Raw genomic sequence first — 26,060 nt, forward strand, 5'->3', positions numbered from 1 at the left:
TGCTTCAAAACATATGATTCTCCGAAAAGCATACTGGGATACTTGGATTTTTTATTTTTGGCCACCCTGTGGGGCACGTGGAATCTTAGTTCCCTGACCAGGGATTGAACCTGTGCCCCTTGCATTAGAAGCACAAGGTCTTAACCACTGGACTGCCAAAAAAGTCCTTATACTTGGACATTTTAAATAAATATTTGAATTCTAATTTTATTGTTTCAAACATGCAAATCTTCTCATATGAAGTTTACTACATTAACTCACTAGCCCTTGGGAGAAGAAAAAACCTGAAAAAATGACTGTAATTATTCTTTTCCTCCTTTTATTTTTTCTGGAAAGGGAATCTATATTCCTGACCTTATTTGCATGATATTTGCCACGTTCTCCGTGTAATCTCACAATTATTACAAGTTTGATAAAATCATAAAATCTCTAATGCTAAAAAGTTCTCACTTTGCTGATAATTATGCACATTTGGCAACTGTTCCCTTATTAGTTCAGTACTTGACTCGCTAGTCATCGTGACTGAATAATTTCCCATGTTCTTTATTTTCATTGTCCTGTGGAAAACAAATGTAATCCTTCTAAGGAGAAATCAGGTAGAAGCCAGATCATATTAGGATAAGTTTACATTTCCCCTTTACCAATTCTAGAATGTTCATTCACAAAATGTCTTTTAAAGAATAAGCTTATGTTGTAAGTCCTGGTGTGTTGACAGCCCTGGGTCTTGTAATTCCTCCAAAGGACACTGACATGCAAACACAGTCCTATGACAATTACACCACTGATTTTGTTAAATCTGTCACTTTAATCTTACATTTAATCATCTTTCACATTTGTCAATGTAAACTTTTACACTAAAGAGGCTTTCCCTTTTAAATCTTTCTGTTACCGATTCTTTTTTAAAATCTTTTCTAAAATTTGTATTATTTTTATTAAAATGATGTAAGAGGTCTTTTATCAGATGACTCAGATTTTATCAGGGAGTATCAGGTGCTACCTGATCATGCTGTCTTCATAATGCTAAGCCTGCCAGTTTCAATTTAGTTGAGCTAAAAAAGATAGCATCTTTACATCAAACACTGAATCGAGATGTCCATATCAAATAGCAAACCCCCATGGTAAATACAGAGAATCTACACTATAGAAACATCAGGTGATGGAAAACTCACTCACTTATAAATTCTTAAGGAAATTTCATTAGTGTTTTCCCTAGTTATAAAAGTAATTACACCAAAATATACTTTAAAAAGTGGAGAATACACAAAAGCATTAAAGAAGAGAGTCATTTCTAGCTATATCATTCAAAGGTACCCAGAGGTAGGATTTTTGAGTATTCATCTTTTTTCAGTATTAGTTTCTCGTTGCTAATGAAGGGGGGAAGATAACTTTAAAATCTTCAGCAGAGTAGATCATTTTCATATCAAAGCCGTATTCCTTAAAACTTGTCTTTTATGTTAAAATTCAGTCGGTTCCAGGAACCCTTCTGTGCTTGTGAATGTATATTTCTCAACATGCATGTATATTATGTATAATTAATTATAGTCATAAATAACAGCTGATGTTTATAAAGCATTTACTGTATGCGACTCCATGTTCTAGGCATGTTACATATTTTAAATCATTTCTAGATGGGGAAACAGTGGAAACAGTGTCAGACTTTATTTTGGGGGGCTCCAAAATCACTGCAGATGGTGACTGCAGCCATGAAATTAAAAGACGCTTACTCCTTGGAAGGAAAGTTATGACCAACCTAGATAGCATATTGAAAAGCAGAGATGTTACTTTGCCAACAAAGTTCCATCTAGTCAAGGCTATGGTTTTTCCAGTGGTCATGTATGGATGTGAGAGTTGGACTGTGAAGAAAGCTAAGCGCCGAAGAATTGATGCTTTTGAACTGTGGTGTTGGAGAAGACTCTTGAGAGTCCCTTGGACTGCAGGGAGATCCAACCAGTCCATTCTGAAGGAGATCAGTCCTGGGTGTTCTTTGGAAGGACTGATGCTGAGGCTGAAACTCCAGTACTTTGGCCCCTTGATGCGAAGAGTTGACTCATTGGAAAAGACTCTGATGCTGGGAGGGATTGGGGGCAGGAGGAGAAGGGGACGACAGAGGATGAGATGGCTGGATGGCATCATGGACTCGATGGATGTGAGTGTGGGTGAACTCCTGGAGTTGGTGATGGACAGGGAGGCCTGGCGTGCTGCGATTCATGGGGTCGCAAAGAGTCGGGCATGGCTGAGCGACTGAACTGAACTGAACTGAGGCATGATGTGTATTTTAGATCATTTATTCTTCATAGCAACCTTCTAAAGTAGACACTATTATCATCCCCATTTTACAAACAAGAAAATCGAGGTCACCCCTGCAGGGGCACAAAGACACCAGAGGTCACACAGCTGTCAAGCAGGGCAGCAGTTTGGGAGCAAAGTCCGTCAGCCTCACTACACTATGTCCTCTTAGTGGAGACCCAGTCATATCAGGGAAAACAATTTTAAAATTCATGAACTGAATCCCTGCTAGCACATGTTACAGAAGGAGAGAGTTTGTTAGTTACTACAAGATGACCCTGTGGGACAGTTAAGCCAGAAAATACCAACTGAGCCCAAGTTCTGGTGCACGTACAAGCCTCTAGAAACTTGGGCACTTTATTTCTGATACGTTTTAGTGAATCTATGGAAGGCAGTGAGCTTTACTAATTAGAACTTACAGTAGAAATATAAACAGGCCATATGTAATGAATGAGTCTGCCAGCCTGCAGGGAGCCCTGCCTCCTTCACACACATACCCACCCAACATTTAGGTGTCAGAAGTACACATGATTATCTTTGGGTTTCTTTGATGGCTTATTCTTTTTGAAAAAAGGAAATAAACCTGTTTCCTAGGATGTTTTAGCTTATGGCTCGGTAAACAACTAAGGAATAAATTAAGTTCGACTCCAGTCTTCTAAATTACAAGCATACCTAAGACACTGAGTGTTCTCCTGACCACACTGACGCGGGCGTGCGCCTGTAGCAACAGGGGCTCTGGGTGCGCCCTGCCAAGGTGCTGAGCCCGTGTGCCTCAGTGATGAGAGCTCCACCCTAGGCTGGGTCACTCACTGGTTCTGTGAGCTCCTGGTGTGGGCAGCCCTGACCCCAGCTCCATGCTCTTCTCCCCACCCCAGAGATGCGGATGTCCAGGAAGCAACTTGCTCAGTCTGTAATTCCAAACCAAAACTTTGCTTTTGGGCGGACATTAAGTAGAAGTAAAAATGTAAATCTTGCAGAGGTAGTCAGCCCTCTGAAGGGGACTTGCCTCCACTCTCACTCTCGTCCATACTCAGGGCATCAACAGAGTAAGTAACAAGGGTGGGATCCACCAAGGTGGAGATTCAAGTGCAATACCTAGGTTAAATTTAGACCTTAATGATTTCAAGGATTTGGCTTTGAAAACCACTGAGATGAATACATACCTCTCACGTGAAAAATGATTTTTTCCCCAATTCTTAGATTAGTGAAGTGTCTAAGTACTTCTATTCCTGTATATAGCTGTGACCAGCCTTCCTCCTTTCTACTAGTATAAAGTGCCTTTACAGCTAAATTTTATATAAATATTTCACAAAGAAGATGAATACAAAAGAATTTAGATGTTAGAGGCTCCCTAAATCGGTCTCTCATATTTTTATGAGTATTGTGTTGGGCAAAAAATTCATTTGGGTTTTTCCATAACATTTTCCGGGTCAACTTGAATGAACTTTTTTAGTCAACCCAAAATACAGGAGAACAAAATACATCCCATCAGCCAAGTGGTGAAAGATCTTTGTAGATGCTCTGGAAAATACAGTACTTTGGACACAAACACACAGACTCCTTTGCTGTTCTGAAGTTTTGAAAGTACTCAGTATTTAACTGACGTTACACTTTGCTATACAGTAGAAACTAACATTGTTGCTTTACAACATGGTAAATCAGCTATACTCCAATAAGAAGTTTAAAAAATAAATGACTCTACAAGAATATGCACTCTATAAGAAATGCACTGCAGGAGGATTCTTTACCCCTGAGCCTGTTCACAGCATGTCGCTCAGTCATGCCCCACTCTTTGTGACCCCATGGACTGCAGCACGCCAGGCTTCCCTGTCCCTCACCATCTCCCAGAGCTTGCTCAGTCTCATTGTCCATTGAGTCAGTGATGCCATCCAACCATCTCATCCTCCGTTGTCCCCTTCTCCTCCTGCCTTCAGTCTTTGCCAGCGTATCAGCATTAAGTATTGCCTTCAATTGTCAGAGAAGCACAGCAAAGCAGAAACTAACTCTGACTCTCTTGCTTTTGTGGGCCAGGTGCAGAACAGCATGTATTCCATAGATGTATTTGCAAACTGGGGAGCTGAGAGATAAACATCATTGAATGATGTATCAAATGCTTTCTTGTCAGCCAGAGGTTCTTCACTGTATCGCTTCTTTTAGTGCCCATAATCAGGGTACTGGCAAACCCCAGTGAGAACTGACTTCAGGGACTTCCTGACAGTCCAGTGGTTAGAACTCTGCATTCTCACTGCTGACGGCCCAGATTCAGTTCCCGGTTAGGGAACTGAAATCCCACAAGCTGTGCATCCCAGCCAAAAAAAAGATTTTAAATAAAAAATAAAACTGACTTCACTGATCAGATGGAAAGATGCTCAGTGTTTTCTTGTGTCATGAATAAGAACCTCAGCCACACCCCTGCTGGAGGGAGCATCCTAATGCAACCTTCCTCTTGTAAAATTCACGTCTTCGTGGAGCTACTTGACAAAATGGTATGGTTTTGCCAGCTAAGTAGGCAAAAGGAAAGACTCGCCGAATGCTCGGACTCGGGGCAAATCCTAGAGGTTATTGAATTCTAATTCTTTGTTTGGACTCTTTCTGAAATCAGAAATAATACACTCTGAGCAGGCCTGCTTGAGTTCTTTATAAGAGAACAAAAGACACGATTCAGAAACAAAATACAAAGGCCAATTGAAAAGTGATTCACCTGCACTCTTCTCAAGCTCAGAATCGTGCCAGCCCACTCCGTCCTAACTAACCCATTCTGCTTCTCACGGTGGCATTGACTTAAATGTTAAGGCAGTCAGGACACGGTGCATGGAGGTATTTGCCCCCAGGCCAAGCTCCATTGACATAAACAGTAGATGACTTAAACTGGAGGAAGCCCTCTCTCCTCTATTTTGTGACCTTCTTGAGGGCGTCATGGTAGTTAATTGTGTTTAAAAAATTAAAAAATCACCCGGGTCAGGTTCACAGGTGCAGATTTATGTGCAGACATGCCAGCCATCTCCACATGAATAGATTACTAATTCTGTGGTTCATGAGGACTCTCAAAATCAGGGTGCTCATGCGTGCGCGTTCATTTGCTAAGTTGTGTCTGGCTCTTTGCGACCCCATGGACTGTAGCCAAAAAGGCTCCTCTGTCCATGGGATTTCCCAGACAAGAGTACTGGTGTGGGTTGCCATTTCCTCCTCTAGGGGAGCTTCCCGAGTCAGGGATGGAGCCCATGTCTCCTGCATTGGCAGGCAGATTCTTTACCATCCGAGCCACCAGGGAAGCCCCACTTTTACCATCCTACACGCTTGTCAGCTTGAGTAGGTAGGCAGTCAGCACGCATTGAAGAGCCCGAGACCATCCCACAGTCAGGTGGGCAAGTCCAGATGGCCCCTCCCTCATGTTGTGCTCTGTCTGCTCCACCGCATCAGCGCATTCAGGCATCCAACATCACACTCACCACCACCCCCAACTTCCCAGACTTGTTGGGGTTCAGAAATGCTGCAGATCAACTAAATTATCTTGCCAGCCCTTTTGTAAGCGATTTCAAGACAGAATTGGTTCCTCTGAAATAATGAAACTCATTCTTTTGAAAAGTAAGCCAGAAAGAGAAAAACAAGTATCGTATATGAATGCGTGTATGTGGAATCTAGAAAAATAGTACTGATGAACCTCTTTGCAAGGCAGAAACAGAGACACAGAGGTAGGGAATGAACATACGGACACAAGGGAGGAAGAGGAGGTTGGGATGAATTGGGAGATTGGGTCTGATATGTATACACTGCAATGTGTAGAATAGATAGTGGGAAGCTGCTGTATGGCACAGGGAGCTCAGCTTGGTGCTCGGTGATGACCTAGAGGGATGGGATGTGGGTAGGTCCCAGGGGGAGGGGATATAGGTATACATGCAGCTGATTCACGTTCTACAGCAGAAACCATGTGAAACACATTGTTGTAAAGCAGCTATACCCCAATAAAAAAAGTAGCACTTGTCTTAAAGAAGCTCACAGTGGGATTGTCGTGTCTTTCTGCAGGAGAACCTCTTTTTTGTGATGGAGTATCTCAACGGAGGAGACTTAATGTACCACATCCAGAGCTGCCACAAGTTCGACCTCTGCAGGGCCACGTAAGAGCCCTTTGTAAGGTTGGGGGTCCCCCTTGTCTGCTCGGGGACTGGGGTCCACTGTGCCCGCACCTTGCTTTTTCCCACATGCTTTACTCAGTGGACCTAAACTGCAGGGCGAGGTGACCCCAGAAACACGTCCAATGAAGCCCCTGTTTTCCCAGCACCCAAAGCTTCCATTCAGTTAGTTTTATTTCATTTTTCTGCCTCAAGATCAAGTATATTTAAGGAACCACCCCAATTCATCAGCCTTCTAAGTCTTCTGAACCTAGAAACAAGATTTGCCCCTTGAATGGAAGTCAAATGGAAGAGGGGTCACGGGGGGATGTCCACAGGGCCTTTCAAGGGAAGCTCAGAGTAAAGCATCAAGCATTCAGCTCTGGGGGCAGGAGAACTGGGGAACAGGAAGAGACATTTGCCTTCTCTCAAGAATAAATCTCCACCTTCTTTGGCGTCAAGTCACCCTAGGTGCTGGCTTCCCAGGTGGCTCTAGTAGTGATGAATCCACCTGCCAGTGCAGGAGATGCAAGGGACTCAGGTTTGATCCCTAGGCCAGAAAGATCCCCTGGAGTAGGAAATGGCAACCCACTCCAGTTTTCTTGCCTGGAAAATACCAAGGACAGGGGAGCCTGGTGGGCTACCATCCACGAGGTCACACAGAATCAGACACCACTGAGCAACTGAACGCACACACGCACCCTGGATGCAGGCAAAATCAAGCAAGGTGGGTTTACTGGGTGGACTGGAGCAGAGCTCACAGAACCCTCTGCATCCTGCCTCCCTCGGGCCCTCTTTCCTGAGTCATCAAACGCCTGAGACCTTCAAAAACTGTGCCCCTGGGCCCACCTAAAAGTGTGGGTACACACTAGCCTTCTTCCCTGTATGCTCAAGAATCTCTCACTCACTCCTAACAAACACTCAGAGTGGTTCATGTCAAGCTGCATTGAAAGACGGAGCCTTGCAGCAGCTTCTGCAGAAACTGCGGCTGAAACGTCTGTCTTGTCACATCCAGTGGGTAGCTCGCCGCTGATCTCGTTGTCTCCAGGACCCGTCATGGGATAATTTTATGGGATTTCTGCAGCACAGAAATCTTTGGGCACTGCTACAGTCTGCTATAAAGGGTTCTCCCGGTCCCCTCCAGGTCTGTTAAGTGTGGGAGGCATCACAGATACACGCTGTCTGTCTTTCCTCACTGCCTCCCAGGAAGGGATTCCTGCATTCCTCTCCAAGATCCAGTGGACCACACTTGCGGGAAGTTCTCCCTTTTATCTAATCCAACTAGTGATGGTTAAACTCACCTCCTTTGAGTCACTCATCTTTGAAGGTCTAGAGCACAGGATCACCTCCTAACACAGGCATATCTCCTTTTACTGCACTTCATTTTATCATGCTTTGCAGATAGCCTTTTTTTTTTTTTTTCAATAAATGCAGGTTTGTGGCAACTCTACATTGTTAGATGATGGTTAGCATCTTTTAGCTGTATTTTTCATTTATTTTTTATTGAAGTATACTTCACAGCAAGTATTTTTAATTAAGGCATGTGCATTTTTTAGACTATTGCATACCTCATAGACTGGTATAGTGTCAATGTAACTTTTGTATGCACAGGAAAACCAACCCCCCCCCAAAAAAAAAAAGACCTGCTTTACTGCAGTGGTCTAGAACTGAACCTGCGAGATCACTGGAGAGGAGGTATGTATTCCTCCTCTCCAACTGCATCTTTTACATGTGAGCAAGTCAGGTCCATGTGGAATCTGGGGTCCAGGTAGATTTTAAAATAAAAGGGAAAATTATTAATTATTATTACACTTAGTGTCTTTGTATGTTCTCAGAACCTGCCAAAATGATAATTCAAGCATTCTAGTTCACAGTATAAGAAGCAGCACTAGATACCAACTCTGTTTCATTCTCTCAGGGCTGAAGCTGGGCGTATAGAATGGATGCCGTCTTCCTTTTGTTAGGGTTAAACAAAATTCTGCATGTACATTTAGCAGAACACCACACAGTCACTCTGTCTAAAAAGGAACTTTTTCCCACTAAACATTTCACGTGGAACCTCGATTTTCCTTCGCTCAGGTTCTACGCTGCCGAAATCATCCTCGGTCTGCAGTTCCTTCATTCCAAAGGAATTGTCTACAGGTAAGCTGGCTCTTTTGGAACAAGCCCTGGGATATCGGGATTCCCTGCCCCGGGAGGTTTAATCATCGTGCTCAGGTCCGTCACTGCTCAGGCAGTGGTCAGTGAGCTTTTGTGGCGCAAAGTTCCACACCCAGGCTTCCCGCCCAGAGTGATCTCGGATACTGATTTACCAACCAAGGAGGAAGTTCCCATCTCAAAGCCGAGGGGCTGCGACCTCATTCTGTCCGTTCTTTCCTTTTCTTCTCCCTCTTGCCTCCCTTTGTCTCATTTCCTCCCGTTACTTTCTCTCTGACGTCTTACTATTGTTTTCTGTCTCCTTTTCCTTCTTGGCTGTATCTGCATATTGAGTGTCCTGCTGGGTGAGGGCGGAGGGAAGTCCTTCCTTGAACACTCAAGCACGCCTGTGAAAACCTACATGCCTACACCTCGTCACCGTACCCAGGACGCCACGTGTCCCCTCTTTCTTGAGCGGATATCCATCCAGAGCTTACTGTACATCATCATCTCACAGCCTTCTTGGATAAAAGCTAATGTACTTCAGTGTCCATTTCTCAAGGCACATGTGAACTCATTTAACATACATATCTTCAAAGGCTTAGTTACCTAGTTTCCAACTCACTGCAGATTAGAGGGGGGGATAATTTTTTTATAAAAGAAAGGAGCTAGACAGGATGCCAGCTGAGCAGCTGGAGGCCTGCACAGGGGCCACAGTGAGAAGAGACAGCTGAGGACCTGGCATAAAGGGGGAAGGCAGGACAAGCTCACGGCCCAGGAGAATGGGGGTCACCTACTTTTCTGTGACCATTGCTCAGGAAGGACCCTGAGTCATTAGGAAAGGCCAAGTGACGCTCTGCACAAATTGCTGGAGACAGCAAATTGTGTATAATGTGCTCCAGAAGCATTCCATCCAGGATGGTCCGTACCAGTGCTTACAGAGTAGACTGAAGCTCCACCTGGGGAGACCTCTCTACTTCCAGAGGGTGCAGCCAAGTGTGGGCACCCTGTTTAGACCTGCCGAACCAGATGACTCGGGGGAGGTTTCCACACTCATTTTTCTTAAGCAGTCTCTCTGACACCCTTTGGATATACTTTTGTATTGGGTGGGGGTCTGTCTACAAAACGATAGGTTAAAAACCTGATGTGATTCTTTAATCTTCAGGAAATTGAGATCTGATCACCAGGATGGTGAAAACCCTGATCAGATTCCATGGTTTGTTTTTCTCCTTCTATATGAAATGCCTGCAGTATCCCCAAAGTATTGAGGCCCTCTAGATTGTGTGGGATGGACGGATAGGAAAAGAGGGAGGAAAAACTAGGAAGATCAAAGAGAAGAGAGATCTTAGAGCTGAAAGGGACCTTGTGCCACCAAACCTCACATGCCCCAGTGCAGGCTGCTTCTCCACATTCTCTCTCTTCATCTCTTGTAAATTACTGACACTCAGGACAAAAAGACAATGAGGGTCCATAAGTGTCTTTAATATCATAAATTGTTTGGGAAATCATGTTTTCTGAAGTGCCTTATGCACCTCTAAGAAGGAACACTACCTTTACTTAGCAGTGTAATCATAGGATTGTAGGAGATCCTGGGAAGTCATTGAATAATTTGAACCGAGGGACGTCACCCAGCAGGTACATGGCCACTGAGATTGGCCTTCAGAAAATTTTCAGCCTACAAGGTGCCTTGTAACCTTACTCACTGACACTCATTGGGCCCCTGAATTCACAAGGAGATTGTTAGTTTCCTTTTTCTGTCCACTGATGATTAGTTTCAAAGGGTTGCCATAAGATTTAGCACAAATTTGATGACTTCAGCCAACGGAGTTTATCCCCTCCCACCTGTGGAGTCCCGAGGTCCAGAATCAAGGTGTCCACAGGACCACTCATGGCACCCAACTCCAGTACTCTTGCCTGGAAAATCCCATGGATGGAGGAGCCTGGTGGGCTGCAGTCCATGGGGTCGCGAAGAGTCAGACACGACTGAGCGACTTCACTTTCACTTTTCACTTTCATGCATTGGAGAAGGAAATGGCAACCCACTCCAGTGTTCTTGTCTGGAGAATCCCAGGGAGGGGGGAGCCTGGTGGGCTGCCATCTATGGGGTCGCACAGAGTCGGACATGACTGAAGCGACTTAGCAGCAGCAACAGCATCAGATAAACCAGGGCTTCCCTGGTGGCTCACTGGTCTCCTGCCAATGCGGAGACATGGGTTCTATCCCTGGGTCAGGAAGATTCCCTGGAGAAGGGAATCTACCCTTCTAGTATTCTACCCACTCTAGTATTCTTGCATGGAAAATCCCACTGACAGAGGAGCCTGGTAGGCTACAGTTCATGGGATCACAAAGAGTCAGACACGACTAAGTGACTGAGCAACAACAGATAATCGAAGATGATATCATTTCAAGATCCTTCACTTGATTACATCTGCAAATACTCTCTTTATAAGATCTCATTCATAAGGTCCTGGGGGTTAGGATAGAAACATCGTTGGTGGGTGTGGGGTACCTTAAACTCACTACACCTGGTAACTTGGACGGAGTACCCGCTGAACACACAGCCTCTGTTAAGCATCGTGGTGGATAATGAAGCTATAGAAGTCCAGCCTCTGGACACCTGAGGAAGTCCCTTTCTGGGTTTGTACTTTGTTTGGGGTTTGGGGTTTTTTTTGAAGGTAAAATATAAGGACATGAAAAGACACGAACAGCAAACTCTTAGAAAGTCCAAGGGAATAAGATTCTAAGGAAGAGTGCCCGAGGGAGACTCTCAGACAGACATGCTCAGCCTAGGGTCCAAGGCAGAATGTGAGAGGTTTGTGATTATGGGTGGGAGAAAAAAGTTTTCTTTTTCACTAGACTCTAACTTGACATTTCCCTCAAGTTTAAATACAGGCAACACATCACAATGAAAGTGGGTTTAATTACAACGAAGGAACAAAGCCAAAGGCCTGCCTAAGGAGAAGACAGACATATCCGAAGTGTGTAGTCCTCATTAATGAGAGCGTGATGGCATTTGATATGATACTGATATGATACCGATACTGATATGAATGTGAGATACACATTCCTGTACCATGGGAGCATCCACGCCTCTGGTCAGACCGACTGTCCATGAGGCGTTGGTGCCAGAGGTTAGCATGCTGGTCCTGATGTAAGACATCAGTTCTGGGTTCAGCTGCTAGCAGCATCCATCCACCAGAAGAGGACTGTATCCCCTGCTCTCTGTCCCCGGCTGATCTGCTCAAACGAGGAGAGAAAGCACTGAAAGGGAACCACTACTCAGGACTTCATTGCAGCAGGCGATGAAGTGGTGAGGTAGTCACCAGCTCGTGATGAATTCATTCAACAAATATTTATGGGACGATCGCCACAGGCCACACTCTTGTCACAGCATTGCTGTACAGTGAGTGATAATACGTATTTCTACCCTCTTGAAGCATAGAGTTTAACAAGAGAGAGAAATAGCGATGGGAACTTTAGAATGTGGATACTGATTACAAGCAATGTAAAACCTCAAACTCTTGATTAAGCAGAAGCTAGGCCTCACTGAATGAATGGGCTTCCCAGGTGGCTCAGTGGTAAAGAATCCTCCTGCCAATGCATGAGATCTGGGTTTGATCCCTGGGTTGGGGAGATCCCCTGGAGAAGGAAATGGCAACCCACTCCAGTATCCTTGCCTGGAGAATCCCATGGACAGAGGAGCCTGGCAGGCTATATGGTCCATGGAGTTACAACGAGTCAAACACAACTGAGCGACTGAGTAACAACTACTCCTTAATAAGTGAGAAAGGGAAATGGGTAGCAGCCAGCCTTTTCCTTGATGAGTCGGGCTTATCTGCTCCCCTATCTGCATAGAAGTGAACGCGTGTACGTGTTGTGTAATACTAAATACCACCCAACCCCAGACACACCAGGCTTCATTTCTGGAAGGCCCCTCTTAATATTGAGGGGTGCTGCTTTGCAGAGATGACACATGACCTTTATGCATCCCCATCTTGGCACCTGCACAGCCATTCATACAAGAAATACGGATGGAGCTCTTGAGATGGGCCAGGCACTGCACCGGGCATAGAAGATACAGGACTCTGTCAGAGTGAAAGAGAAGTCGCTCAGTCGTGTCCGACTCTGGACTGTAGCCCACCAGGCTCCTCTGTCCATGGGATTTTCCAGGCAAGAATACTGGAGTGGGTTGCCATTCCCTTCTCCAGGGGATCTTCTCAACCCAGGGATTGAACCTGGGTCTCCTGCATTGCAGGCAGACACTTTACCGTCTGAGCCACCAGGGAAGCCTTCAGAGCTGGGCCCAGAAATAGCTTACCTGCCTGCGTGGGGCTGTAATAGATCGAGTCCTGGGCAGAGATGCTGGTCACGGAGGAAACCCCATGGAGGAGAAGCAGTGAGCCCCTGAGCTGTGCCGTGGATGAAGGGTTGAAAGGAGAGAGGAGAACCAGCAAAGCACCCACGGGTGGCCTTTCCAGCTGTGCTGGGAGAAGACGCACGCACGTCCTGCTCTGCCGTCTTGATTTGAAAACTCCGATGGTACACAGAGGCCACCGTGTCCCGTCTTACACAGCAACCCCATGTCACCAAAACTGCCTTATTAAAGTGAGAACCTGCTTTGTTTTTCAGGGACCTGAAGCTGGATAACATCCTCTTAGACAAAGATGGACACATCAAAATCGCAGACTTCGGGATGTGCAAGGAGAACATGCTGGGAGACGCCAGGACCAACACCTTCTGCGGGACCCCCGACTACATCGCGCCGGAGGTAGGGAGCGCCCCGGCCCCTCCCCACCTCAGCACGCCCCGGGCCAGCGCTGCTGCTTCCGCCTCCCCGGAAAAACCAAAGACTTCAAAGTGCTTTGGTGCAGGAGGTGTGTCTGTTAATCCAAATACTTGACAAACGCACCTGCACACAGGCACTGCTAGTGTCTCCTGGCGGGTGGTACCAGCCCTGACTGCGGCATCTCGCCAAGCATGAAGGACCCAGCAGGTCCCTCCTGTCCTGGCTCCCCCCACCCCAGCCTTAAAATATATTCACCCTGCTCAGAGCAACCGAAAGCAGCCGCTGGAGGAGAGCCAGGTGGACCCTGGACAGGCTCATGGGCATCCACCTACGTTCAGTGGCTTCGTTTGGGATCAGAAACGCCCAAGTTGTGGTTACCAGGCTGTGTCCCGTGTGAGCCTGGAGAGCCCCACATGCTCGTGGAAAATGAGAATACTTCTGTCTTGTCTGTTTTGCCACATGGGAGAGCCTATGAACGCTTAAAAAAGAAACAAGCCATTGCTCGTGTATTCTGAGCCCCTGGAAGTGCAGCGTTTGCTCAGAAGGCATCCTTCAATCCTGCTTTGCCCACTGCCTGCCCTCCCAGTTGTGGATTCCGTGCTAGCTGCCCACCCGGGCAGATGAGAGAGACACCCCCTTGCCACGTGGTCCTTCTAGCACCATACATTTGTCATCGTGGCTTTTCTGTCTTAAATCTCTCTGCACTATTGGATGATTGCCCTAATACCAGCGGCCGTTTCTTTCTTTTTAAAAAAGCATTTATTTGGCTGCACCGCATCTTTGTTGAAGCATGCAGGATCTTTTTTTTTTTTTTTAGTTGCAGCACGTGGGATCTAGTTCCCCAACCAGGGATTGAACCTAGGCGCCCTGCATTGGGAGTGGGGAGTCTCAGCCTCTGGACTACCAAGGAAGTTCCAGGACTGCTGCTTATTCACTTTTTAGACACTTTATTTTGGAACAATTACAAATTCACAAGAAGTTTCCAAAAATAGTAAAGAAACATCACCCATATCTACCGTTCACCATCTCCCCCACCAGTTTCATCTTCAATCGCTATGGTGCAATAGCAAAACCAGGGCAGTGATGTTGGTACAGGTGTATACCGTTGTTTTCTCGTCTTGTCACTTGTGTGGATCAGTGTATTCTTCCTCACTTTTATATCCAAGGATGGAGCACAAGGCTTGGCACATTGAGGTGCTAATAGATACCTTTTCAAACAGTGAATGAAGAATTGTTGAAAAGTGTGTGAGTGCTGCGTGGTTGTTTGATAGACAATGATGGGCCTCTGGTCTCCAGGGCAAAACAAATTTAGCGACAGATCCCTGTCATTGCCAAAGTAACAGCAGCATCTTCACTCTGGGAAACAGGAGACTCCGCCCTGCACGTATTTATTTAGTTTTGACTGCACCTTTTTTAAATGTGACCTTGGCCTCTGGTGAGCAGACTATGGCTTTAACTGCCCTGTCTACACATGCCTTATGCCAAGCCCTATCTTGGGCAGTCCTTCAGTTTCAATCTCTTTTCTTTGGCATCTTCCAGAATTTAGCCTCTGAGATTGGCTTCTCTCTGCAACTTCAGTCTCATTCTCTCACCTTCAATCATGCTTGTCTTCACACAGCTCCACTCCTGGTCCTTTTTCCTCCCATACATTCTCCATGACCAGCAGCTGTATGTATGACTGTGATTTCAAATCACTGCAGCCATGCCCAGACTTCTTGTCCAGACCCATACGTCTGTTTTCCTGCTGAGATCTCCAACTAACTGGCACAGGCCATTCAAACATAGCAGGTCCCAAACCTGTTCTCTCTGTTCTTTCTTGACCCTCCCAAATCCAAATGCCAAGACCCTCTAAATTTAGACCTCAGGACTTCACACATCTATTTTCATCCTTCCCCAGTCTTGTGAATTAAGATTCCCCCTCTCCCCTGCACCTTGATTCTTTTTTGATGCTCAGAGTGAATACTTTTGTGAATGAAATATGATCTTCTCCAGTCCCTCCCCGTCTGGGGCAAAACAAATTCAGCAGCAAATCCCTGTCCAGGACCTCAGCACCTCTGGTTGGACCCCGGTGATGCCTTTTGACCTGGTTTTCTGCTCCAGGACCACCCAACAGCCACTGCATAATTACATTTTCACTTTTAGATCATCCTTTATCAGTTAAAAATGCATCGCCAGCTTGCGTGTATTTATTATACATTATCACCAGCTAGTCTAGGGGGCTGCCGTCTATGGGGTCGCAGAGAGTCGGACATGACTGAAGCGACTTAGCAACAGCAGCAGCAACAGTACAGTGTGTGTTCTAAAACATGCAGGAAAAGGAATTGGCTGAACTTAAGATGAAATAGTCTTAAATAACTATGACTATTCGTAGTACATTTTATGCTCTACTAAAATCATGAGGCTCAATAATTTTTAAAATCTTGGCTTAGTACTTTGTGATAGGCACTCAAAATACTGGTTCAGTTCAGTCGCTCAGTTGTGTCCTACTCTTCGCAACCCCATGGACTGCAGCACACCAGGCTTCCCTGTTCATCACCATCTGCCAGAGCTTGCTCAAACTCATGTCCGAGTCGGTGATGCCATCCAAACATCTCATCCTCTGTCGTCCCCTTCTCCTCCTGTCTTCAGTCTTTCCCAGCTTCAGGGTCTTTTCCAATGAGTCAGTTCTTCACATGAGGTGGCCAAAGTATTAGAGTTTCAGCTTCAGCATCAGTCCTTCCAATGAACACCCAAGACTGATCTCTTTTAGGATGGACTGGTTGGATCTCCTTGCAGTCCAAGGGACTCTCAAGAGTCTTCTCCGATACTAATACAGTTCAAAAGCATCCATTCTTCGGCACTCAGCTTTCTTTATGGTCCAGCTCTCATATCTGTACATGACTAATGGAAAAACCATAGCTTTGACCAGATGGACCTTTGTCAATAAAGTCATGTCTCTGCTTTTTAATATGCTGTCTAGGTTGGTCATAGCTTTTCTTCCAAGAAGCAAGTGTCTTTTAGTTTCATGGCTGCAGTCACCACCTGCAGTGATTTTGGAGCCCAAGAAAATAAAGTCCATCACGCTCCCCATCTATTTGCCATGAAGTGATGGGACCAGATGCCATTTTTTGAATGTTGAGTTTTAAGCCAATTTTTTCACTCTCCTCTTTCACTTTCATCTAGAGACTCTAGTTCTTCTTCACTTTCTGCCATAAGGGTGGTGTCATCTCCATATCTGAGGTTATTGATATTTCTCCCTGCCATCTTGATTCCAGCTGTTCTTCATCCAGTCTGGCATTTTGCATGATATACTCTGCATGTAAATTAAATAAGCGAGGTGACAATATATAGCCTTGATGTACTTCTTTCCCAATTTGGAACCATGTTGTTCCACTGTTCCTGGTTCTAACTGTTGCTTCCTGACCTGCATACAGATTTCTCAGGAGGCAGGTCAGGTGGTCTGGTATTCCCATCTCTTTCAGGATTTTCCACAGTTTATGATGATCCACACAGTCAAAGGCTTTGGCATAGCCAGTAAAGTAGAAATAGATGTTATTCTGGAACTCTCTTGCTTTTTGGATGATCCAGTGGATGTTGGCAATTTGATCTCTGGTTCCTGTGCCTTTTCTAAAACCAGCTTGAACATCTGGGAGTTCTCGGTTCACATACTGTTGAAGCCTCGCTTGGAGAATTTTAAACACTACTTTGCTACTGTGTAAGATGAGTGCAATTGTGCGGTAGTTTAAACAGTCTTTGGCATTGCCTTTCTTTGGGATTGGAATGAAAACTGACCTTTTCCAGTCCTGTGGCCACTGCTGAATTTTCCAAATTTGCTGGCATAGTGAGTGCAGCACTTTCGCAGCATCATCTTTTAGGATTTGAAATAGCTCAACAGAAACTCCATCACCTCCACTAGCTTTGTTCGTAGTGATGCTTTCTAAGGCCCACTTGACTTCATATTCCAGGATGTCTGGCTCTAGGTGAGTGATCACCCCAGCGTGGTTATCTGGGTTGTGAAGCTCTTTTTTGTACAGTTCTTCTGTGTATTCTTGCCACCTCTTTTTAATGTCTTCTGCTTCTGTTAGGTCCATACCATTTCTGTCCTTTATTGTGCCCATCTTTGCATGAGATGTTCCCTTGGTATCTCTAATTTTCTTGACGAGATCTCTAGTCTTTCCCATTCTGTTGTTTTCCTCTATTTCTTTGCATTGATCCTTTAGGATGACTTTGTTATCTCTCCCTGCTGTTCTTAGGAGCTCTGCATTCAGATGGTTAGTTTCAGTTTCTGGTTTTAGTGGCTCATAGCTAAAATAAAAAAGCCCTCACACAGACACAGTGTAAGCCAGATGCCACAGGGTGTACATAAGGCAAGTTCATGGTTAAGAACAGGGGATATACATCCAGAATTTACAAGTGTTTTTGATACACCTGATTTAGCCAGCTTCCTACCATAACTAATGAGATGATCATTTTCAGCCTGATGATAAAGTGACAAGGAACTGGGACAAGGAGTAAGGCCCCTGCACTGCCGTCTTTGGCTTTACATCACTTAGCGTGGTCTTCATCCCAAGCCTCTTTGCAGATAACTTTTTAAGGACCTGCCACATTGTGAAAATGAGCTTAGTTCAAACAGAACCCAGCAATCCCCTTAACCAGGCCTACGACACAGGTGATGCCCCACCTTAGGATAGTAAGTCCTCGTAACGGACACACCTCACGACGCGCTGAAAACAGACGCCCCAGCCGGCACACCCCCAGCTCCTCGTGGGACGAGGCTTCCCATTCCCCTCTCGGGAAACCTAGTCCTTGTTCAGGTCTCTAAACGAGGGCACCGATGTCCCTCAGAATTTTTTTAAACTCGCAAAAATACAAATTCTAGTATCTTCATCTACGTCTTGTGGCACCGTCTGGGTGACCCCTGGAGTGCCTTGAACTGAGGGCCACTCCTCCACTGCATCACCAGATTTCCCTTTCTAGTGGGGAAACCTGTCATGCCACGACTTTGAGCATCTTCAGGAGGTCCCTGTTATCGTCTGGTGCAAGCCAAAACCCCGAGCCAAGGTCCTTAATTGTATGTCCTAAGAACTGCAGCTTCACTCCTCTCCCGTGGCCCTGAACCGGGCACTTCGGATCCTGGGTCTGATCGCCCCCACCTCCAGAGTCATCTTTGCCCTGAAGATGCTTCTGGCTTCTTACACTAATCACTTGTTTCCTCCTCTGTGCTTGGCACCCCACTCCAGTACTGTTGCCTGGAAAATCCCATGGATGGAGGAGGCTTGTAGGCTGCACTCCATGGGTTTGCTACGAGTAAGACACGACCGAGTGACTTCACTTTCACTTTTCACTTTCATGCATTGGAGAAGGAAATGGCAGCCCACTCCAGTGTTCTTGCCTGGAGAATCCCAGGGACAGAGGAGCCTGGTGGGCTGCCGTCTATGGGGTCGCACAGAGTCAGACACGACTGAAGTGACTTAGCAGCAGAAGCAGCAACTGTGCTACCGCAGCGCACATGTGATTGATTTGCCAATAAACTGAATTTCGCACCGTTAAGGACCACAGTTTATCCACCTTGATGTCTAGGCTCCTCCCCCACCACTCAAAGCATCTGTCACCTGTTCCCTGAATGTCCGCACTCAGCCCTGCACCTCAGATGCCCGTCTCTGAACCTGTGCTGGATTTCCCCATCCCTGGGCTTCTTTTACACAAGAACACTCCCTAGCTTCCCCCTCTTCCATCAAAACCCTACCCATTTTCCAAAGCTACACACACACGCCATGCACGGGCCTTGGTGAAGTTTTTCCTTCATCTCAGTCACTCTCCCTTAGGGACCCCAAAGATATGGGGGCAGATCCCAAAACACAAGAAATTAAGGCATTCAGTGCAGTGTCAGAAACGATACATGAAAAAGCAGACTGTGCTCCTCCAAACCAGGGAATAGTCCCAGCAATCCATGCCTCCTGGGGTCTTCTCAAAACCTCCTTTGTCTCCTGTCAGTGCTATAAGACCGAGGGTCTGACGTATAATTGGAGGTCTACACTCATTTTGACAAAGAATAGGAAAACAGTAAACTAAGGAGACACCCTACTTTCTAACATCTACCAGCCACGTAGTCAGGAATTTTAATACAGAGAAGGTGCTCCCTGGAGAAGGCAGGAGTCACGCTGAGTGGAGGTCACCCGTTTTTCTGAGGACACTTCCTCTGCTGTGAACATCACCCGGTGAGCATGACCTCAAATTACTAGCTCCACAAGGCAGATGGAATTGCAGCTCTCCTTTGCTCTAAGAGAGAAAGAGGGACTCTGACATGAAGTGGTAACATTATGATTACCTGAATTATTTTGAGCAAAGATGGGGAGGACATGGGACAAAAGACAGCATGGCCAAGAGAAGGCATCAGGGTCTGAGATTCAAAAGGGTTTGAATCTCAGTGTTTCTCCACCAGTTTCTTTAAAAATATATACTAGTTTGAGCATGACCAAGTTAGAGCAAAGTTTCAATCCTGGAGACAACATTATAATAGAAAAGGAACATTGTATAGTAAGATCCCCAAAGACCAGGGTTCAGAACATAGCTCTTAACTAACCAGGAGACCTTACCGAAGACATGTAACCTCCCAGGGTCTAGTCACTCTCCTTTGTTACACAGGGATAAGAGGACCTGCCCCAGACGTTCTTGGAGTAACACACAAAGTATGGGGAAACGCCCAGGACCCATCACAGATGTTTGCAGATTTTCTGTTCATACCGTGAATAACTGAATTGGCATTGTGCTTCTTTCTCCTCACTTAAGACTGAAACTGTTTATCACCTAGCCCTGGCAGACTGAATTTCCACCTTAACTGTCTCCTGTCCTCCAAATTTCTTTTTGTTAATCCAACACTAATGAAGTTGTGTACCAGGATGTGATGCTCAGAGCGGCTTCTGGTTGCCCTGGGCTCCCCCTTGTGGCATGTCCTGGGAATTGCACCTGAACCAGTCCCCACTTGAGGCAAAGGCCCCTGAACTAAGATTGTGCTGTGTGTGCTCATCTTTATTTTATCATTCTCCCTAGGTCTACTTTTACACTGTTCCTTAAGGTTATTTTTTGAACTTTAAGATTAACTTTGGTGTTCAAATATTAAGGCCAATAGATAGCATTTTTATCCTGGAAGTCAGTGGCAGATTGAAAAATTCTGATTGCAACTTGATCTTTATTTTTTGCAAGTATCTATCAGCTTGTTGTCCTAACAAGCTTGTTTTTGTTGTCACAAAATTTGACTCTTCATAACCATGACTGCTTAGGTTTAAGGGGTGGACTTGGTCAACCTCCTTGGCTGCTTGCTGCTAAGTCACTTCAGTCATGTCTGACTCTGTGCGACCCCATAGACGGCAGCCCACCAGGCTCCCCCGTCCCTGGGATTCTCCAGGCAAGAACACTGGAGTGGGTTGCCATTTCCTTCTCCAATGCATGGAAGTGAAAAGTGAAAGTGAAGTTGCTCAGTCGTGTCTGACCCTCAGCGACCCCAAGGACTGCAGCCTTCCAGGCTCCTCCATCCATGGGATTTTCCAGGCAAGAGTACTGGAGTGGGGTGCCATCGCCTTCTCCACCTTGGCTGCTTGGTTAGCTACAAAAACTTTATGTAAAGATTCAGGACCATTTTCTTAGGTTGCTTAGTCATTCACTCATGTTCAACTCTTTGCAAATCTTTGGACTGTAGCCCACCAGGCTCCTCTGTCCATGGGATTCTCCTGGTAAGAATACTGGAGTGGGTTGCTATTTCCTCCTCCAGGGGATCTTCCCAACTCAAGGACTGAACTCGTGTCTCCTGTGTCTCCTGCGTTACAGGCAGGTTCTTTACCCAACAAGCAACCAGGGAAGTCCCAGCACTTAACAGAAAGTCCATAAAACGCGTGGGTTTGGTTTGGAGGCACTGAAGGGCATAGATACACACCAGCTCTCCTGGGCTGAATCTGTCACCCACAGGCTCCCGTCTCAGATGGGCAGATGAGGGGTGATGGTACAATTTAGCTGTTTCGCTTAGGTGGGGGGAAAAAGAGGTTGATCTCAAAAATATTTGCTTAGTTTGGGCACTGCCCACTCATTTCCACCCGATCATTAACTTCTCAAAAGATCGTTTTCAGTGTCATCTTTGTAAAACCGCGCTCTGTCCTCATGAGTTACATCCTGTGTGGCCTTGAGAAGTCCATGCGAGGTTTTCGAGTCCACCTCATTTTTATTCTCTGTCTCTTTGCCTCCTGGTCACACAGATCCTCCTGGGTCAGAAGTACAACCACTCTGTGGACTGGTGGTCCTTCGGTGTCCTCCTCTACGAGATGCTAGTAGGCCAGTCCCCTTTCCACGGGCAGGATGAAGAGGAGCTTTTCCACTCCATCCGCATGGACAATCCCTTTTACCCGCGATGGCTCGAGAAGGAGGCGAAGGACCTTTTAGTGAAGGTAAGAAGTGAAGTCAAGGAGACTTTTGTAAGATTAGCACTAGGTATTCTGATCGTAAGATGTTATGGAAAGACTGGAACAAACTTTTTGACCAACCCAGTACGTAGTAAACAACAATTGTCCTGAGCCAGCCTTAAAGGGGATGCTTGCCGTCTGTTTTAGCTGAGGCACCAGTAGGATGAACATGAGCTATCAAAATGAGTCACATGCATAATTTACAAAAGAAATCTCCAGCAACAGTCCCTATACGGTCTATTCTGTCCACCTGAAGCCATAAAATTCCTAGAAGAAAACAGACTTCATCGACATCAGTCCTAGCAATGTTTTGGGGGATCTGGCTCTATAAGCAAGGGAAACAAACGCAAAAAAATAATATGCGACGACATCAAACTAAAAAGCTTCTTCTGCACAGCAAACGAAATCATCAAAATGAAAACTTTGAATAGGAGAAGATACTTGCAAATCATATGTCTAATAAGGGATTAATATCCAAAATACATAAAGAAATCATACAACTCAACAACAAACAACCCCATTTTTAAATGAGCAGAGGAGGATCTGAATCAACAGTTTTCTCAAAGACATACAGGGGGCTAGTATGTACATGAAAAGATGCTTAACATCACTCACCAGGGAGAACGCAAGTCACAAATACAATGAGCTGTCATCTCGTACCTGTCCAAGTGGCTGTTATCAAGAGGGCAAGAAGTAAGTACTGATGGGGATATGGAGAAAAGGGAACCTCATACACTGTTGTTGGGAACGTCAATCGATAGGTACACCATGGAAAACTGTATGGGGGTTCATCAAGAAGTTAGGAACAGAACGGCCATGCACTCATATGTCTTCCACTTTGGTTATTCATTCAAATGACATAGAAACACTAATTGGGAAATATATATGCACCCCTGTGTTCACTGCAGCATTGTTTACAATAGCCAAGATGTGGAAACAACCTAAATGTTTATCCATGGATGAACAGGGGAAGCTATGATGTGTGTGAGATGTGCATAATGGAATATTACTCAGCCGTGAAGATGAAATATTGCCATTTACAACACCATGGATGGATCTAGGGGGTTGTTCTAGCTAGTGAAATAAGTCAGACAGAGAAAGACAGGTACCATGTGCTTTCACTCATGTGAAATCTAAGAAAACACACAAAACAAGCACAATGAAATAAAAACAAACTCATGGATACAAAGAACAGATTCATGATTACCAGTGGAGAAGAGGGTTAGGGGATTGGGCAAAAATAGATAAAGGGGGGTCAACTCTATGGTGATGGGTGATAATTAGACCTCAGTGGTGATCGCTCTGTAATGTGTACAGATGTCGAATTATAACGCTGATCCTGAAACGTAGTTAAAAATCTTCCCCTTACCCTGGATGAAGATGTGGATAAGATGTGTGGCTTTCTGCTCATTCTTAGATAAAAGAAAAAGTTCTTGTCACTCCTAAGTTAGAAAACAGTGTCTCTGCTGAGAAATTAAAGCTGTCCTGGCCAAGATATAAGTCACTACATCAGTCCTAACTTGAAAGCAAAGACTTCCAGCTCCCTTTCCTCTGGCCAAGTTCACGGCTGGCAGCTGCTCACTTCTGGAGAAGAGAGTGTGGTCATAGAGTGCCAACTGTGTGTGCGTTACCTTCGTCTCCAACTCTTGGGTTTCTGCTTCAGACCGAACACAGCAAGAGGACAGAGAGATTATGAAGAGAAAGAACTGCTCTTGTATGACTGAGGGCCTCCTGCTCTTTGAATCTGATGAGTTTTAAAGCTAAGACTTTGGAAGTTCCCCGGTGGACCAGTTAGGACTCGGTGCATTCACAATGCAGAGAGCCCAGGTTCAATCCCTGGTCAGGGAACTAAGATCCCACAAGCCACATGACATGACCAAAAAAATAAAGCCAAGGCTTTGTATGGGATTCTACCAGGTGTCTTGGAAATGCCTGTAATTGGAGACAATTGGCAATGAAGCCCTTGAGATTCAGGCTGTTGAATTCATCCCTCAAGCCAACTTCTGTATGAAACCTTCAGCCAGCAACACTCCATGTGGGTGAGACTCCTGCTGAGCAGAGTCCACGGGCTGTCCAAATGGATGCAGGCCAGCCCTCCTGCCACGTTCCTGACCCGTGTCCATAGGAAGACATTGATGTATTTTTCACCTGGAACCCTTGATACTGCAGGCTCTTATCATCTTAGCAGCGATCTCCAGAATTTACTATCAAAGCAGGAGTCAGACCTCACCCGCGATAGACCAGACTTAAGCCTTGGCAGGCTTCCCTGGTGGCTCAGCAGTAAAGAATCCGCCTGCCAATGCAGGAGACACAAGTTCGAGTCCTGGTCTGGAGGATTCCACATACCGTGGAGCAGCTGAGCTCATGCAGCACAGCTCCTGAGCCTGTGAGCCCATGGCCGCAACAAGAGAAGCCACCACAGCACAGCCAGAGAGCACCCGCACTCACTGTAGCCAGAGAAAAGCCTGCACAGTGAAGACCCAGCACAGCCAAAAATAAACAAAAATAAGAAAGGAAATTACTTAAGAAAAAAAAAAAAGAACCAGAACCCAGTGCTACAGACCCCAAGAATCACTAACCATGAACCAGGAGCGCCCAGGGAGTCAGTCCATTACAGAGACACGCGATGTACTGGAAAGCCATCACTACAGAATTAAACTTTAAGTTCTCGTCTTTTGAAGATGCAAAATACCATTACAGGGTGATTGTAGTAAGTTGTAAAAAATAAAAAAGAAACTCATGCTCATACAACATGCTAATTACATATCATGATAAGCACCTACATTTACTGAGCTGTTCCAGCAACTATGTGGATCAAAAAGACCCACGAGTATTAACCAAGAGCCAGCAGATCTAAAAAGAACTGCAAATACAGGTGTTTTGAACAAAACAGGGTTTTGATTTCTGACAACTCGTATCAGCTAGCTAAAATAAAAAGTCATTTAGGAAAATAATTTTTAGCTCTGCTCTTCTTATAATGAAAAGGGGACGAGAATAGGATCTTTCAACATCAGATGTTATCAGTGGTTTTAAATCCAAACTTAGAAGATTATCTGGCCTATCTTTTTTTCCACCAGTCTCCTTTTTTCTCATGAAGAACTGCTCAGAATTAAATTTAAACTGAGCAATACACTTCAGCCTCTCATCCGACTGTCAGCTTATTTAGGGTGTTTCATACGTAGAGGCGGCTGTGGAGTTCTCCCTGAGGAATCAAGGTCTTGAATCTGAAGTGCTGACAGAGCCCCCAGAGGAGCCCCAGCCCAAGGTTGATGGTATTTAAAACTCTGAACCAGTACACCCTCAGCTTGCACTTTCTGATGGATCCAAACAGGCAGTAAACTTAGAAAACTCCCCAAATGACCAATTAAGTTCACTTTTAATGACTGAACAACACATCTATAAAATGAAAGCTAATTTCAAAATTAACCAATTAAAAAAAAGATGACAACAGTAAAAATTAGTTACAAGGATTGGAATGTAAACAATTTTGCTTTTCCATAATGGCAGCTTCAGGCACTATGACAGTTGTTACATTTATTTTACACCCTGGCTCTTGGAAGGACTTAATTGAGGTATGTTAGTTGGTTCCAGCTGCTGAAACAAAACACCGTAGACTGGGCGAATTAAACAACAGAAATTTACTTACTTACATTTCTGAAGGCTTGGGAATCCAAGGTCTGGGCCTGACAGGGTGGGTTTCTGGTGAGAACCCTCCTGCTGGCAGGCACTGTGTTCTCGCAATGACAACTCTGAGACCTCCTCTTATAAGGACTCAGCTCCACCCTCATGACCTCATTAACCTTAAGCATCTCCTTACTCCCAGTTAACTCACACTAGGGGCTAGGGATTCAATACACGGATTTTGAAGGGACACGGTTCAATCCACAGCATGAAGGCTGCCCTCCAAAGGCCTAGACTGTCAGAACTCACTAGAAAAAGAAAGCGAGGAAAAGGCTTGGAAGGTCTGAAGCTGACCTTGCAGCTACCTTTTCCATGAAGCTGAACACCTGTGCCTCCAAACCCAGCTCCTCCCAGCTCAGCAGAGGAGACGGCCCGGCAAGGACGCAGTGAGGGTGTAACCCTGACCAGGTGGAGATGATGGGAGTAAGTCCACAGAAAGACACTGGGGGCGGGGTGGTTTCCAAGGAGAGGAAGCCTGAGGAGGAGGAAAGGATTGCTTCCTGTTGGAGGAGAAAAGATGCGGTGAAAAGTGCAAGATGGAAACTAATTTTATCAGCTCAGCTCCCAGAACCTGGGAGAGCAAGGGCATAGGCCTTTTACTTACTAATGCCAAGTTTCCATCTTTTAATTACT

At 45.4% G+C, this 26,060-nt stretch overlaps 1 protein-coding gene across 1 annotated transcript in view; it reads left to right on the forward strand.

Annotated features, from left to right (window-relative positions):
• PRKCQ (protein kinase C theta) overlaps positions 1-26,060 on the forward strand; it is a 152,088-nt gene that overhangs the window by 118,117 nt on the left and 7,911 nt on the right. Inside the window, exons 13-16 of the mRNA XM_061435759.1 lie at positions 6,310-6,401; positions 8,475-8,537; positions 13,161-13,299; positions 21,543-21,731. Coding sequence (XP_061291743.1) covers positions 6,310-6,401; positions 8,475-8,537; positions 13,161-13,299; positions 21,543-21,731 — 483 coding nt within the window. The remainder of the gene's footprint in view (positions 1-6,309; positions 6,402-8,474; positions 8,538-13,160; positions 13,300-21,542; positions 21,732-26,060) is intronic.

The sequence above is a fragment of the Bos javanicus genome, chromosome 13 (genome assembly GCF_032452875.1).
Source record: "Bos javanicus breed banteng chromosome 13, ARS-OSU_banteng_1.0, whole genome shotgun sequence".
Taxonomy (NCBI): Eukaryota; Metazoa; Chordata; class Mammalia; order Artiodactyla; family Bovidae; genus Bos; species Bos javanicus.